This window comes from Salvelinus namaycush, chromosome 11, assembly GCF_016432855.1.
Source record: "Salvelinus namaycush isolate Seneca chromosome 11, SaNama_1.0, whole genome shotgun sequence".
NCBI lineage: Eukaryota > Metazoa > Chordata > Actinopteri > Salmoniformes > Salmonidae > Salvelinus > Salvelinus namaycush.
In genome coordinates this window covers 31,577,985-31,592,381 of record NC_052317.1, presented here as the reverse complement: position 1 = coordinate 31,592,381, position 14,397 = coordinate 31,577,985, and the positions used below count along the sequence as shown (strand labels likewise).

Below are 14,397 nucleotides of genomic sequence, written 5' to 3'. Positions count from 1 at the left end.
GTCTCTTACCTTTTCACAGTGAGATGCCGGGTCCAGTCTGAGTTGGCAGATGGAGTGTGTCTCTCGCTCTGCAGAGGCTGCCTGCCTCAATTCCACTTCCTGGTATGATGACACATTAGAAGAATGATGCTCTGGGTTCATTTGCATAAAAGGCAGAGTTCCAGTTTCAAAAAAGAAAAAAGGCTAATTGATCTTGGACGAGGTCCAACGAGCTACGAGGAATCCCAGAGAGAGACAGAGTGTCAGGCTGGTTGAACAGATGCTGCTGTTGGGTGGTCTGGTGGAACTAACCTGAGAGCAGCGTATACTGACAGTGTCAACATTCATCATTGTTGTATGAGAATTTGAAGTTGCAGCTATAACCACTTACACAGGGTCAGTTATTCGTTCAACCCTCTAAATGGTTTAGGTTAAAATTGTGGTTAGCGTAATCTGGTCCTAAATCTGTGGTTATGCTTATACTAAAACCTCAGCTACCCTTTTTCCACATGACATCCCAGGTGTATGTGGACTGGCTATAACATATTTATAGGGTAACAATAAGCATTTCAGTCATGCACAGAAGGTTTAGTGAAAGATACACAGTAACCGCCTGTTGTTCTCAGAAAGCTAATCACCAGGCCAGGTGGTCTCTTTCGCTCTGTTTTGGTTCTCTCCCCCACCCCTTTCTTCCCTCTCTTATTTTCTCTCCCACACACACACACACACACACACACACACACACACACACACACACACACACACACACACACACACACAAAAAAAGAAAGACAAGGCAGCTCTAAATGGGTCCTGTGTTTAGGCTGATAGGGCTGCAGCAGTAGAAGGTCCAGTTAACTGATGAGTCTTACCAGCAGGACTGATAAGGACATGACTTGGGTAAAGCCCCACATAGAACAGACTAGAACATACATTTCATGTCATCTGACCAAATCCAAGTGCCAATGCCATTTATCAAGAAAAAAAGTATTACTTGTTGTATTAGAATTAGAACAATTGTATTAGAATTAGAATTAGAACAATTGTATTAGTATAAAATAATATAATTTCCCCATGTTTTGTAGCTGAGTATTTGTATTATTTATTTTATACAGTTATTTTGCTGATCTTTATCAAGCGTGCCAATAATTTTGGACCTGACTGTACATGACTTGGGTAGGGGCCACACAGACTAAAACATGCTTGAACCTTAACTATAGGCACATTGCTTGGTCTGAAACACATTGAAATGTTCCAATGATCCCTTCAGTGACATTGGCCCCTTCAATGTTCCAATGATCCATTCCCCTAACCCTAGGGGTAGGGGTTAGGAGAATAGTTAGGCTGGACTACACAGAACACACAAAAGACACCCTCCATCTTCCTACCATGCACATAAAGAATTAATAGAACAACATCAGGTACCATATTTGAAAAGGTAATAAAATATGCGTAGTGAAATGGAGTGTGCATAGCAGGGTGAGAAGTGTACCACGGCCGTCTGTCTCCAGAGCCTGCTGCCTGAGACAGTGAGAAGTGTACCACGGCCGTCTGTCTCCAGAGCCTGCTGCCTGAGACAGTGAGAAGTGTACCACGGCCGTCTGTCTCCAAGGCCTGCTGCCTGAGACAGTGAGAAGTGTACCACGGCCGTCTGTCTCCAGAGCCTGCTGCCTGAGACAGTGAGAAGTGTACCAGGGCCATCTGTCTCCAGAGCCTGCTGCCTGAGACAGTGAGAAGTGTACCACGGCCGTCTGTCTCCAGAGCCTGCTGCCTGAGACAGTGAGAAGTGTACCACGGCCGTCTGTCTCCAAGGCCTGCTGCCAGAGACAGTGAGAAGTGTACCACGGCCGTCTGTCTCCAGAGCCTGCTGCCTGAGACAGTGAGAAGTGTACCACGGGCACCTGTCTCCAGAGCCTGCTGCCTGAGACAGTGAGAAGTGTACCACGGCCGTCTGTCTCCAAGGCCTGCTGCCAGAGACAGTGAGAAGTGTACCAGGGCCATCTGTCTCCAGAGCCTGCTGCCTGAGACAGTGAGAAGTGTACCACGGCCGTCTGTCTCCAGAGCCTGCTGCCAAAGACAGTGAGAAGTGTACCAGGGCCATCTGTCTCCAGAGCCTGCTGCCTGAGACAGTGAGAAGTGTACCACGGCCGTCTGTCTCCAGAGCCTGCTGCCTGAGACAGTGAGAAGTGTACCAGGGCCATCTGTCTCCAGAGCCTGCTGCCTGAGACAGTGAGAAGTGTACCACAGCCGTCTGTCTCCAGAGCCTGCTGCCTGAGACAGTGAGAAGTGTACCACGGCCGTCTGTCTCCAGAGCCTGCTGCCTGAGACAGTGAGAAGTGTACCAGGGCCATCTGTCTCCAGAGCCTGCTGCCTGAGACAGTGAGAAGTGTACCACGGCCGTCTGTCTCCAGAGCCTGCTGCCTGAGACAGAATTCTCTCCATTTCCTCCTTCAGGACAGGACTCCTGAGGGAGCAGAGCTATGATTGGCTCCTATGCTGTGCTCATAATTAAACCGTGTTGATTGGGTTATTAGGTGATTACTAATCAGCATGGCACCACTTAGCCCGATAGTATATAATAGTTTCACACAATGGCTTTCAGCCCCTGCTTATTGTTCAGCGCCCGGTTTAAATACTTCAGAAACCCACCATTCCTAGTTACTACCTACCTTCCTTCCTTGAAGTGACTAACTACTGAGCTGACATGACTATGCTGGTGCTACTGTAGCGCTTCACCTCTCCCATCGGGAATAATTAGTCAGAATTTTGTACAATGGAGGAAGGAAGGGTGCATTTCTAAAGTATTAGAACAAGGCAGACAATTCCAGACACCTCATATTTCACCATTAAAAAACTTTTTCACAAAGCAGAACATTCTAGAATCGTCCAGAATAAATGCATTTTCTACTTACCGTCATAGTATAGCGCTATCATCAAAACTGCAGTATAGTCCAGTTTCGGTGTTGTATTATTATTTTACCCTAACAAATGATTAACTTACAATAGAATATGTATATAAAAATGTATTGAACTGAAATTCATTGTATGGGATATTCGAGGAAACTGAGTGAGAATGTTTGCCACTTTTGATAGTAGCCTACAAGAAATTTGAGAATACAAACATTTAGGAAAAATGCTGATAAATTGAGACTTTAATGTGAGAATCACAATATGAGCATTAAAATTAATGAGGAAAAGTTCAGAGATGCAATAACATTTTTGTTCAGTTGTAGTTTCCCAAAATTCCCAATCCTGAAACCAAACAGAATGTAGTGCAACAGAAAAGTGCAAATAAATCATTCTAAAATCAGATGCATACACTCAGTTCTCTCTGTAAGATATTCTTCAGTTGGCTGTACAGTGACTGACCTGCTTGTTTATGTTCTTAAATATGAATACCTCTATGTAGACATATCTCTCTCCTTCGGCATGGAAGTCTGTACTACCACGGTTGAGTTAAAAAAAAAAAAAAAAAAAAACTTTAAACACTTTCTCTTTTAAATATAAAATGTGTGTCCCCATCTTATGGCAAAAAGACATGACAATGTCTCAGTCAAGTCGCAGTCCACTGCGGTTCAAACGTGGATACTTTTATACACCACAGCCTGTTCTGATCCTTCTCCAGTTTCATCTTCACTCTCTCCTTTTACAGAAGCAACAATACTGGTGCCGGCATCCACTCCAGTCCTCACACATGGGAAGGAATGATCGTGTGTTCAAAGTTCACAATAGAAAGGGGATCAAATAAACTAAAAAGAACGTCTCAATGTCCATATTGTGTTTATCGTTTCACCTCCAGAGTAGAGTCATCTCCCCAGCAGCTTCTCCCAGTGGACCTTAAAGAGAGCACTGAGAGGGGCGGCCCTTCAGACTCTCCTGAGCCAGTGGTAGAGTGGGGGTGAAAGTCTGCCTGGGGTGGGGGTAAGGTGTTGGTTGTGTGCAAGAGGTGTGATCGAGGTGTGATGGTGATGGAGATCTAGGAGTTGTTGGCAGCGTTCTCGTTACTGGGGGAGCTGGAAGAGGAGGAGGAAGAGGAGGAAGGGGAGAAGTTCATTCCTGAAAGTCCAGGGGGGTCCGTGGCTGTGTTCTGTCCACTGAGGCTCTTTCTGCACACTGGACATGTGTCGTGCTGAGGGAGGGAGAGAGGGTCACAGAAACGAGGTTCAGCTTACAGCTTAGACAATGAGAACACATTAACATGCAAACCACTGCATTTAAAAGGAATTAAACTAAGGTGATAAAGCACATACCTGTTCCAGCCATGGTACTATACAGTCATTGTGAAACAGGTGATTGCACGGAAGTTGCCTCACAGTCTCCCCTACACTGTAGTCTTCCTTGCACACAGAACATTCTAAACTGGAACCTGCAATAAAATACAATATTTTGTTGTGAACTACACCTTTAAAATTATTTTTGACCTCTGTGGTTGAGTGATCAGTCCCTCCAAAATTCCACTTGAATTTGCTGTGGCAATTCTGACATTTTACATGGCAATATGCCATGATTTTGTCCAATTTGTCGTGACAATGCGCTGACATGGGGAAAGGTTTGTTGACGTGTGGCTTGATTGAACCATATTATACAGTAGATGTGCAGTGATTGGTTGAAATTGCGAGCAATCTTTCTGCAATGCGATTATATGCGATCATATGACTTATTTATGCGGAAATGGTGCAGTGATTGGTTAAATGTGCAAGTCCTTGCATAATATGCAGGGAATTGTTGCTTTTGCACCCAAAAAAACGTGATCCCAGAATCCTGGAGGGACTGTGAGAGGTTGTTGTTGTTGACTCACCCACATGTTCCTCTGTGATCTGGATGCTGGGCAGGTTCTTTATCCTCTCTCTGTCAGCAGGAGGAGGACCAGTGTTCTCAAACTGATTTAATAACTACAGAGGAGAAAGGGAAAGTTGTTTTATTAGATTGTGCAAATGTGTCACCAGAATTTGTAATTGAATCCCTTGTGAAGTGTAGAGGATTTGAGTATGTATACCTGGGTAATGATAGAATCAAGTCCATTGGCACCCCAAGCGTAGTCCATTGGATTTGAGTGTAGCATGCCCCTATCAAGAGAATTCCAAGAAATGACTAGAAACACACAGTAACTAGTACGTTTACAGACACAACATCAATTTTCCTGGTAATTATATAATAACACGGTGCACATACCATGGTCCCATTGCAATGTTCGGCATGGCTGTGGGTGCTATGATTCCATTCACTAGCTGCTGGATGATTCTGCAGAGGGACAATGAGAAATATCTCAGTCACTTAAGCATTTCACTCTAAGGTTGTAATCGGCGCATGTGACAAATAATATTTGATTTGACTTCCTGAGTTATTCCTGAAGAAAACTGAGTCATGTCACGACACAAGTAGTGTATGAATTCCTTTTTCATCTCTTTCCTACAGGGCAAACAATGTTTCATAGGGCAAGCAAGCTGGAAAGTGTTCCTTACCCCTCTAATGTGGGCACTCCTTCGTGTCTCTGTCCTGGTCGCCGTGGCATGTGTCGTCCCTGTGGTTGCCGAGCGCTGTACCGTTGCCGTGACGCCATCTCCCGTTCCCGCCGGTTCTCCGTCTCGCGGTTGTCTTCTGCTGGCAGCCCCGCTCGGAGGTCGAAGTTCTCGTCAAAAATCCCCAGAGCGAACTGGCCGTATCCGGGCGGAAATGTAAACATGTGCTGGTGGTCCATACTCTTAGGAAGGACAAAGAGTGAAACATATACTGTCACTACCTTGCAGTCCAACCAAGGTGCATGAGTTCATGAGGACCAACTGTTGAGTTGAGGAACAAAGGAGTTCTGTGTCACTAACCTCAAAAGTCGGACGGTTCTGATCGCTGGTGGAGGCAGTGGATGTGGACCCATTTTCAGTGCTGGAAATAAATAAAATACAAAAAAATGTCAGGTTCTCATCTTATCTTGAGCTATGAACCAATGTGATAGAAATGAGCCTAAACACTGACAGCCTGTTTCCCAGACACATATAGCATTGTCAATGGAGAAGTGCTGCTGAAAGGGCTTTAAACTCTGATAGACAGGCAGATGATACTGTAGGCTACCTTCTCTCCACTGATAGCTCTTCAATGAAGCCAGATTCACACCGCGGACATGTGTACTCCTGCAGGAAAGCAGAGATACATCTAATTTATAACATAATCATAATTGTCATCTGTCAGTCTCATACACTTTAATATTTTCATTTGATCTGAAGCAAAACAAAACAACAACCTTGCCCATGTAGGCTATGTATGTATCTGGGAATTAAGATTGTTAGCTAGCTTCAACCAGATGTGGCTTGAATTCAAAATCAAACAAGTTAGCTATTGACCTTACACGTTGACCCGCTGTAGCTCCATTCCCAGAGTTGATCATTTTAACAATAGCTGATGATCCATTTAATCCATTGCTATTGAGAGATCTTTGAGTACCATTAGCTCTTTGCAAAGGCTCTCCATGCAGGTAGATATCTGAAAGCTACTGCACTGTACAATTTAAGAAGCTTCCTTTGAATGACCATACAACAACACTGTTAAAACAGGTTGTTGCAGCTATGGAAATGAGTTGGTGGTGTACATAGCCTAATGATTGTGTTTTTTGAAAGTCACACTTTGTGAGATCATAGCTTAAAGGGGTAATCAGCAGTTGCTACATCCATTTGTGGATGTATAAATGAATTATATGTACCCATTGATTCTTGAAGAATATAACTTATAAATGCATTATGAGCTTAGTTCAACTGTCCTACCCTGTCAGAACCCAAAATATAAGTATATTTAATCCACTGTTTGTAAACAAAGTAAATGTAAACAAACACTATTTATCCTAAAAGCATGGTTAAACTATACTTTTGATATCATGGATGGTAATTTCTTACATCTATAGCTTTGAATTTGAGAGTGGCTAGATTTCTCCAGTCATGAAACAGTGGTGGAGAGTCGCTTTGTTATTGTTTCAACTGCTGATTTCCGCTTTAAAGTTAGGTAGCTATCTACCTTTGGATGTGCTAGGGGCCGATTTCCCTGTTTATCCGGCAAGCTGTCATAATCATGAACAGGTCTCATATCATAAAAAGAGACAAGACACGCTGTCACTGTAAGACATGGGTAACTTCTTAGCTAATCCAACAAATCACAGAGGCATGATCTCGAAACATCATAACAGGCAAACTACAAGCTATTTTGGTAGCTGGCAAGATTGCAAACGAAACTATAGCTGTCAAATGATTGGCAACGTGAACGTTCCACTAGCTAACGTTACAAGCTAACGTTAGCTAGCTGTCATGCTTCAGCCAGAGGAAATCGTGGATAAAATAATACAAACCCCACTTAGCTGGCCATGGTTTCCTTTCGTGAACAACAAAAACCTCTCTGGAATGCTTACCGGGAGACGAGGGTTGATCTCTGCTGAACATCGGTGACAAAAAAACCGGCAGGGCCGTGGGGGAGCTTCAGCCATCTTCGGATTCTCTACCAGACAACCGAGAGGGAACGTGTACGGGTAGCGACAACCGACAAAATGCATCGATTTGCGAGACGAACAGGAAGCGGAAACTAGCGAAGCGCTAGCTAGCTTAGCAACAGATAGCTCGTATCAGGGAATACAGATCTGGTTAGCTGCAACTATGGAGTCCGGAGATACAGGTAAACGCTCGCAATAATTTAAATGACAGACCTTAACTATTTTAAAATGCTTAACAACAAACTCTTGCCTCATCAAATGTGGTTATTTGCGCTAGCTAACTACATAACTAACGCGTTAGCTACTTAGCTAGCTAACATTTGTTACCACCTCCCATCAACAGGATTTGTAGTTGTTGATATATCAAAATTCATCAAAAAAATCGGTAGCCACAATCAGAATCAACCACATAATGTCAAATTCATTACATAATTAGTTGTAGTTTGGTATTTTAGCTATTTATTGCTAACGTCTTGATGCCACCTTGTAGCGAGCTAACTAGCCAGTTTTAGAATTTTATTTTTACCAACCCTGGCCTGCTGGCTGCTTCTCAAGTCTGTGACAACAAATATAATCAAAGGGAAAGGAGACATCCTCAATGCAGCAAGATATAGTCCCTGACATGTCTACACATTCCTAACATTCAGGGAAGTTCATTCTTCATAATATATAGATAACTTAGCTAGTCACATACGACTTTTACTGAAATACTCACGAAGATAGCTAGAGCAATTACAAACGAGATCACCTCTTGTGACTAACATTATTGGTAGTAGGACACCAATAACAACTGCTCCCAACTCTTCCACTGTTTGTTTTATTCCCACTGCAGGGAGAGGAGGCTGGAACAACAAGTTCCGGCCAGCCCAGAAGAACAGGATGAGTGTGAACATTCTCCGTCAGGAGGAGCTGATCGCCCAGAAGAAGCGCGAGATCGAGGCTAAGATGGCAGAGCAAGCCAAGAAAAAGAGCCTTCAGGCTCCCAACAAGCCACTACCACCAAGGTACAGTAGATCCTAGTCTTCTAAACACTACAAATACCTCTCATCAAAACTCTGCTCAATCCCTGCTGGAAGTACTTGATTCTGGCCCACTTGACTGTAGCCATTGATTTTGACTTCTTATCCCCACAATTTACACAGTTCACAGGGACACTCTTCGAACAACAACAAGTATGTGAACGACGGAAGCTTCTTGCAGCAGTTTATGAAGCTTCAGAAGGACAAACCCAGCTCCGACTCTGGTGAGATAGCGAGCTCTTTAATTGGTTTCAATAGAACTTTATTTTAATTGCACAGAAATTATTAAATAAAATGGTAATAACACAATAATAATTTATTAATTACTTTTTCTTCTGGATTCATTAAACAATGAATGTGAGATTAACCCAGTTGTGTACCCTCTCCAGGCTCCAGTAGTGACACCAAAGCCCCGTCATCATCCACCCCCAGGCCGTCGTCAGGAGTGTCTCAGCCCCAGATGAAGAGCATTCTCATCGGCAAGCGACCCGGTCTAGGGATCAGCAGCATGCTAAGCCAGTTTAAGAACTACTCCCAGTCCAAGAAGACCCCGCTTCTCCCCCAAAGACCTAGCATATTCAGCTCCCCAGATGAAGATGATGATGATGATGATGAGGAAGTTGATGACTCAAGCTTCCTAGAAATCAAAGGTAATTCATGATCTGTGTTTTTAAATATCAAAGGACTGCCAGGAGCCTGTGTGCAAGTCAGATTCTGTCCTATTCTACATGTTGTCATTTCACCCATGTCATTGACTGTGTAATTCAGTTGCAGAGTAGCTGCTTCCTGAGAATAATGCTTTGCCTGAATTCTCATAACCTTCTACAGTAGAGTAAAGGTAACGTACTCATAGTCCTCTTAAAGTCTTTCCCCCAGAAGACCCAGACACACGACTTATCCTGGACAAGATGGCGGCCTTTGTGGCTGAGGGAGGGCCTGAGCTAGAGAGGAAGGCCAAGGAGGACTACAAGGACAACCCTGTTTTCTCGTAAGTCTGTATGGATGTAGCTGCTAACAATATGTTAAATGTATAGCTAGTATATAGTGTATGTAATGGTGCCTCTTTTAGTGCTGATATAAAGATCTTTTCCCTCCACCTTACAGATTTTTGTATGATAATAACAGCCAGGATTATCTTTATTACCGAAAGAGAGTTGCTGAACTCCGAAAGGATCACTCAAAACATGAGACGCCATCACGTTCTCATGGTAAGATTACCTATATCAGTTTCTCTCTCACTCTCTCTGTCTCTCTCTACCACACACAGTTCCTCACTCTCTCAAAGACTGATGGTGTTCTTTTAATCTGTAATCTATATTTATACATGTGAATGAGTCATATGTGAGATAAATATAATTGCCCTCCTTGGAGAGTTTTAGTTGATGTTGAAAGTAACCATTAAAACAAAAAACGATGAGGATCGAAGCTTCAAATTACAGATACACAATGATTTACTGAATACTTTGACCATGATACAAGTCATTCACGACACATTATGATTACCCACAACGTTTCATGGTGTTATTTGTTCACCAATTTTAAGATTAGGTCTGTATTCCATTATCAAATCCATACAATACACTTCCCCAATCACCACCGTGTCCCCCTGCTCCTCCTCCTCCTTCCCCCCCTCTTCTTATCCCCTACTGGCTGTAGGCGGGTGTGTGAGGGCCAGTTGAGTACGGTACGGTAGTAGTGTGAGTTGAGCCCCAGTACTGATAGGCTGCTTAAAGTCTCCCCCCCAGTGGACGAGGAGACCCAGAGGGTGGCTGAGAAGCTGGCCATGTTTGTGGCCGATGGTGGCCCCGAGGTGGAAGCCATCGCCGCCCAGCACAACCAGGAAAACCCCACCTTCAGGTTAGTGACAGTCTCAGATATTGTAACGAGAGCGTTTATTGTATTCATCCAATTGTATTTTATTGTTGCCTAAGAAGACATTGATTTGTCAGAAGCTTTGAATAAAATGAAGTAAGTAATGCTGACATGTAAATTGGATAAAATACCACAAAAGACAGCATATTTCTTCTTCCTTTTCTCAGTTTTCTATATGACCTCCAAAGCCCCGCCCACCGTTTCTACAAGGAGAAGGTGGAGGAGTACCGCCAGGCCAAAAATGCCCAGAGCCCCCCTCCAACGATTAAGCAGGAGCCTGAGGTGGAGCTCAAGAGACCGGCCGCCCCTCCCCTGACCTATCCTCCCCCGCCTCCGCCCCCTCACTACCCCTACCTGGTGGGTCAAGTAAAGCTGGAGCCGGGTCTGGGGATAAAACAGGAAGTGTCAGGTACGCCCGTGGTGAAGAGGAAGAGGAAGAGCCGCTGGGGGTCGGAGGACGACAAGGTGGATCTGTCACTGCAACCCATCATCATCCCCAAGGAGGAGGAGCAAGAGCCCAGCCCGTGTCTCTCTGGTAATCAAACACACATACACAGAGTGTACAAAACATTAGGAACACAATCCAAATATTGAGTTACACCTCCCTTTGCCCACAGAACAGCCTCAATTTGTTGGGGCATGGAATCTACAAGGTGTCAAGCGTTCCACAGGGATGCTGACCCATGTTGACTCCAATGCTTCCCACAGTTGTGTCAAGTTGGCTGGATGTCCTTTGGGTTGTGGACCATTCTTGATACAAACGGGAAACTGTTGCACGTGAAAATCCCAGCAGCCTTGCAGTTCTTGACACCCTCAAACCAGTGCACCTGGCACCTACTACCATACCCTGTTCAAAGGCACTGAAATATTTTGTCTTGCCCATTCGCCCTCTGAATGGCACACATACACAACCCATGTCTCAAAGCTTAAAAATCTTTATTTAACCTGTCTTCTCCCCTTCGTCTACACTGATTGAAGTGGATTGAACAAGTGACATCAATAAGGGATCATAGCTTTCACCTGGATTCACCTGGTCAGTCTCTCATAGAAAGAGCAGGTGTTCCTGATTTTTTTTTTTTGTCTACTATGTGTATGTTCAGCCTCTTGTATAACACACACAGAGACAGAAGTTATAGTATAAGACTAAAAACAGTGTTTGTAAGGTATGTCCATCCATGCTGTGTGTGTTTGTGGTGTGTGTGTGTTTCAGTTAATGAACTGAGGGATCTGGGCTATAAGAAGGGAAAGCCTATGGGCCTGGTGGGAGTGACTGAGCTCTCAGACGACCAGAAGAAACAGCTCAAAGAGCAACAGGAGGTACTACATGACTGATAGACAGCACAATAGACTATGGCAGCACATTGTACTTTCCCAGTTTAAATTGTAGGGGACTGGGCGGTGTTAATCCTTGGTTTGGTATGGGGGTGCATAGCATACTTCAAACCTTTAACAAAACCAGATGGGCTCAGTTGCGTTCGTTCTCAGCCACCTTGCAATCTGTCCCTGAAACCTTGCCTGAGGTGTGTGTCCGGCCTGCACATGCGTGTGTGTGGTGTGTCTGTGTTCCCACCGCAGATGCAGGAGATGTTTGACATGATCATGAAGCATAAGCGTGCCATGGCAGAGATGCAGGTGATGTGGGAGAAGGCGGTGCGGGACCACTCCCACGAGTACGATAGTGACGAGGAGGTGGACCAGCAGGCTGGCACCTGGGAGCACCGCCTCCGGCACATGGAGATGGAGAAAACACGTGGTAAGATTCATGAAGACAGTGTTCAAGATTTTCAGAACCGTGATGTATCATGGGTAAATTATGATCTACAAATCATATTGAGTAGTTATTTATGATGCAAGGTGATTTGTAGATCAGTCAGTCTCAACTCGCCTTTCAAGTCAGCTGCAATGTGAAACGATTTGCTTCTGTTCAAGTGAAAGGGCTCAAAGGGAAAAAAAAAAAAGGGAAAAAAAATCCTCCTTCATATTCATCATCTCCAGCACCACCCCAACATTGTGCATTTCCATGTTTTGTAGTTAAAAAGATAAGTGTTTACAAAGACATCAACCAAATAGTAGGCAATGCCTCCTTATAATTGGTTAAAATGACACGATGCACACCAATGATGACATTGGAAACACTTATCTTCCTCTATCTGTTTTACTACAAAACATAGAAATCCACAATTATCACATATGTTAATGTTGGGGTGGTGCTGAAGATGATGAATATGAAGGAAAATGTCAACATTTTTCAACTTCAAGTTCATTTGAATGTGAGATTTCATTCTTCAAAAGATCCGTTTTTTACTACTACAATTCATTAATCTACTGAGATGAACTCCGTCATAATAACCTGGGCCACGTTTAATCTGAAAGTTCCAATACATTGTGTCCTGCTGACCACGGCCCTGAAGTGATTTGGTGTTTATGCTTGTGTCTTCCTCCAGAGTGGGCAGAGTCGCTGACTGACATGGGAAAGGGGAAGCACTTCATTGGTGACTTCCTACCTCCGGAGGAGCTGGAGAAGTTTATGGAGACCTTCAAGGCACTCAAGGTCGGTCCACTCCCCATCTGTTCTCTTCACCACTTGGTCCTTGACCCCTTCGTTGTCTAGCCTCTGCCCAAAAGGAATTACCTGTGAACCACCATTTGTGAAACATATTCTATTCTCATGTTCTTGCCTGTGTTCTGCAGGAGGGCCGTAACCCAGACTACTCGGAGTATAAGGAGTTTAAGCTGACGGTGGAGAACCTTGGTTTCCAGATGCTCATGAAGATGGGCTGGAAGGAGGGCGATGGGCTTGGCTCTGGCGGACAGGGCATCAAGACTCCGGTCCACAGGTTGGGGGCTGTCAAATGCACACACTCACAGACGCATAGTATACACATTTGCACTCAGACATGGACACAAACACTTCACATGAGTACACACAGTATTGTCTGATACAAGGTATTCTACACAGCTTACACACACACAGAGACATACACCTAGCCAGCTGATGTGGTGTGTTTGTTCCAGGGGAACCACGGCTGTTGACGGGGCAGGGTTTGGCGTGGACCGGCCCTCTGAGCTCTCAGGACAGGACGATGAGTATGATGCTTTCAGAAAGAGGATGATGCTGGCCTACCGCTTCAGGCCTAACCCACTGGTAACTACTACATAACATGTAAGCTGTTCTGTTTAGATGACCTTGCATCGGCAAGAGTTTGGAGTAATACGTCTGTCTCTCTTCTCAGAACAACCCGAGGAGGCCATACTACTGAAGAAGAGGTCTGAACTTGGCTGACTTCGTCAACTTTTCATTTTTTAAACAACCAACAGTGGCATATTGATTTCTCTTTGTTGTGGAAACAAACTGTAGGACACTCAGTTCAAGTAATCTCCTCTAGATTGTGTGGAATTGTGTGGTTGGTGATAAACTGTTTAGGCTGGAGATTAAGGATGGATTTGTCTGATCTAAAGTTTTCTAAGAGTCAGTTGATGTTCTTACTGAACTGCAGAATGAAAGTTTCCTATTTGATCAATCGGATGGCTAGGGGAGCTTTGTGATGGCTCGCTATCATGATCTGATTTCACAGTCATGACTCATAACACAGAACAACCTACACACACACACACACATGCATACATACATACATAGTGGATGGAATAAGTACCCAATTGTCATACTTGAGTAAAAGTAAAGATACCTTAATAGAAAAGGACTCAAGTGAAATTCCCCCAGTAAAATACTACAAGAGTAAAAGTAAACAAATATTTGGTTTTAAATATACTTAAGTAAATGTAATTGCTAAAATATACTTGTTTTTTTTATTTACGAGTAGCCAGGAGCACACTCCAACACTCAGACATAATTTACAAACAATGCATGTGTGTTTAGTGAGTCCATCAGATCAGAGGCAGTAGGGAGGACCAGGGATGTTCTCTTGGTAAGTGTGTGAATTTCACAATTTTCCTGTCCTGCTTGCTAAGCATTCAAAATGTAATGAGTACTTTTGGGTGTCATGGAAACTTTATGGAGTAAAAAGTACATTATTTTATTTAAGAATGTACTAAAAGTTGTCA

At 43.8% G+C, this 14,397-nt stretch overlaps 2 protein-coding genes across 2 annotated transcripts; one reads left to right on the top strand and one right to left on the bottom strand.

The window, feature by feature from the left end:
• Positions 1-3,102: 3,102 nt before the first annotated feature.
• On the bottom strand, positions 3,103-8,267 carry LOC120056018 (E3 ubiquitin-protein ligase RNF126-like). Its single transcript, XM_039004147.1, has 9 exons — positions 7,367-8,267; positions 6,046-6,104; positions 5,799-5,859; positions 5,442-5,680; positions 5,152-5,220; positions 4,976-5,045; positions 4,778-4,871; positions 4,230-4,345; positions 3,103-4,108 (listed from the first exon to the last, which is right to left on the bottom strand). The coding sequence occupies exons 1-9, from the start codon at positions 7,505-7,507 to the stop codon at positions 3,956-3,958; spliced, it is 1,002 nt and encodes a 333-aa protein (XP_038860075.1). The 5' UTR covers positions 7,508-8,267; the 3' UTR covers positions 3,103-3,955.
• Positions 7,512-13,765, top strand: LOC120056016 (SURP and G-patch domain-containing protein 1-like). Its single transcript, XM_039004146.1, has 14 exons — positions 7,512-7,626; positions 8,277-8,448; positions 8,587-8,687; positions 8,853-9,113; positions 9,328-9,451; positions 9,568-9,671; positions 10,197-10,320; positions 10,503-10,870; positions 11,546-11,652; positions 11,911-12,088; positions 12,780-12,886; positions 13,027-13,172; positions 13,351-13,480; positions 13,569-13,765. The coding sequence occupies exons 1-14, from the start codon at positions 7,608-7,610 to the stop codon at positions 13,593-13,595; spliced, it is 1,968 nt and encodes a 655-aa protein (XP_038860074.1). The 5' UTR covers positions 7,512-7,607; the 3' UTR covers positions 13,596-13,765.
• Positions 13,766-14,397: the final 632 nt, after the last annotated feature.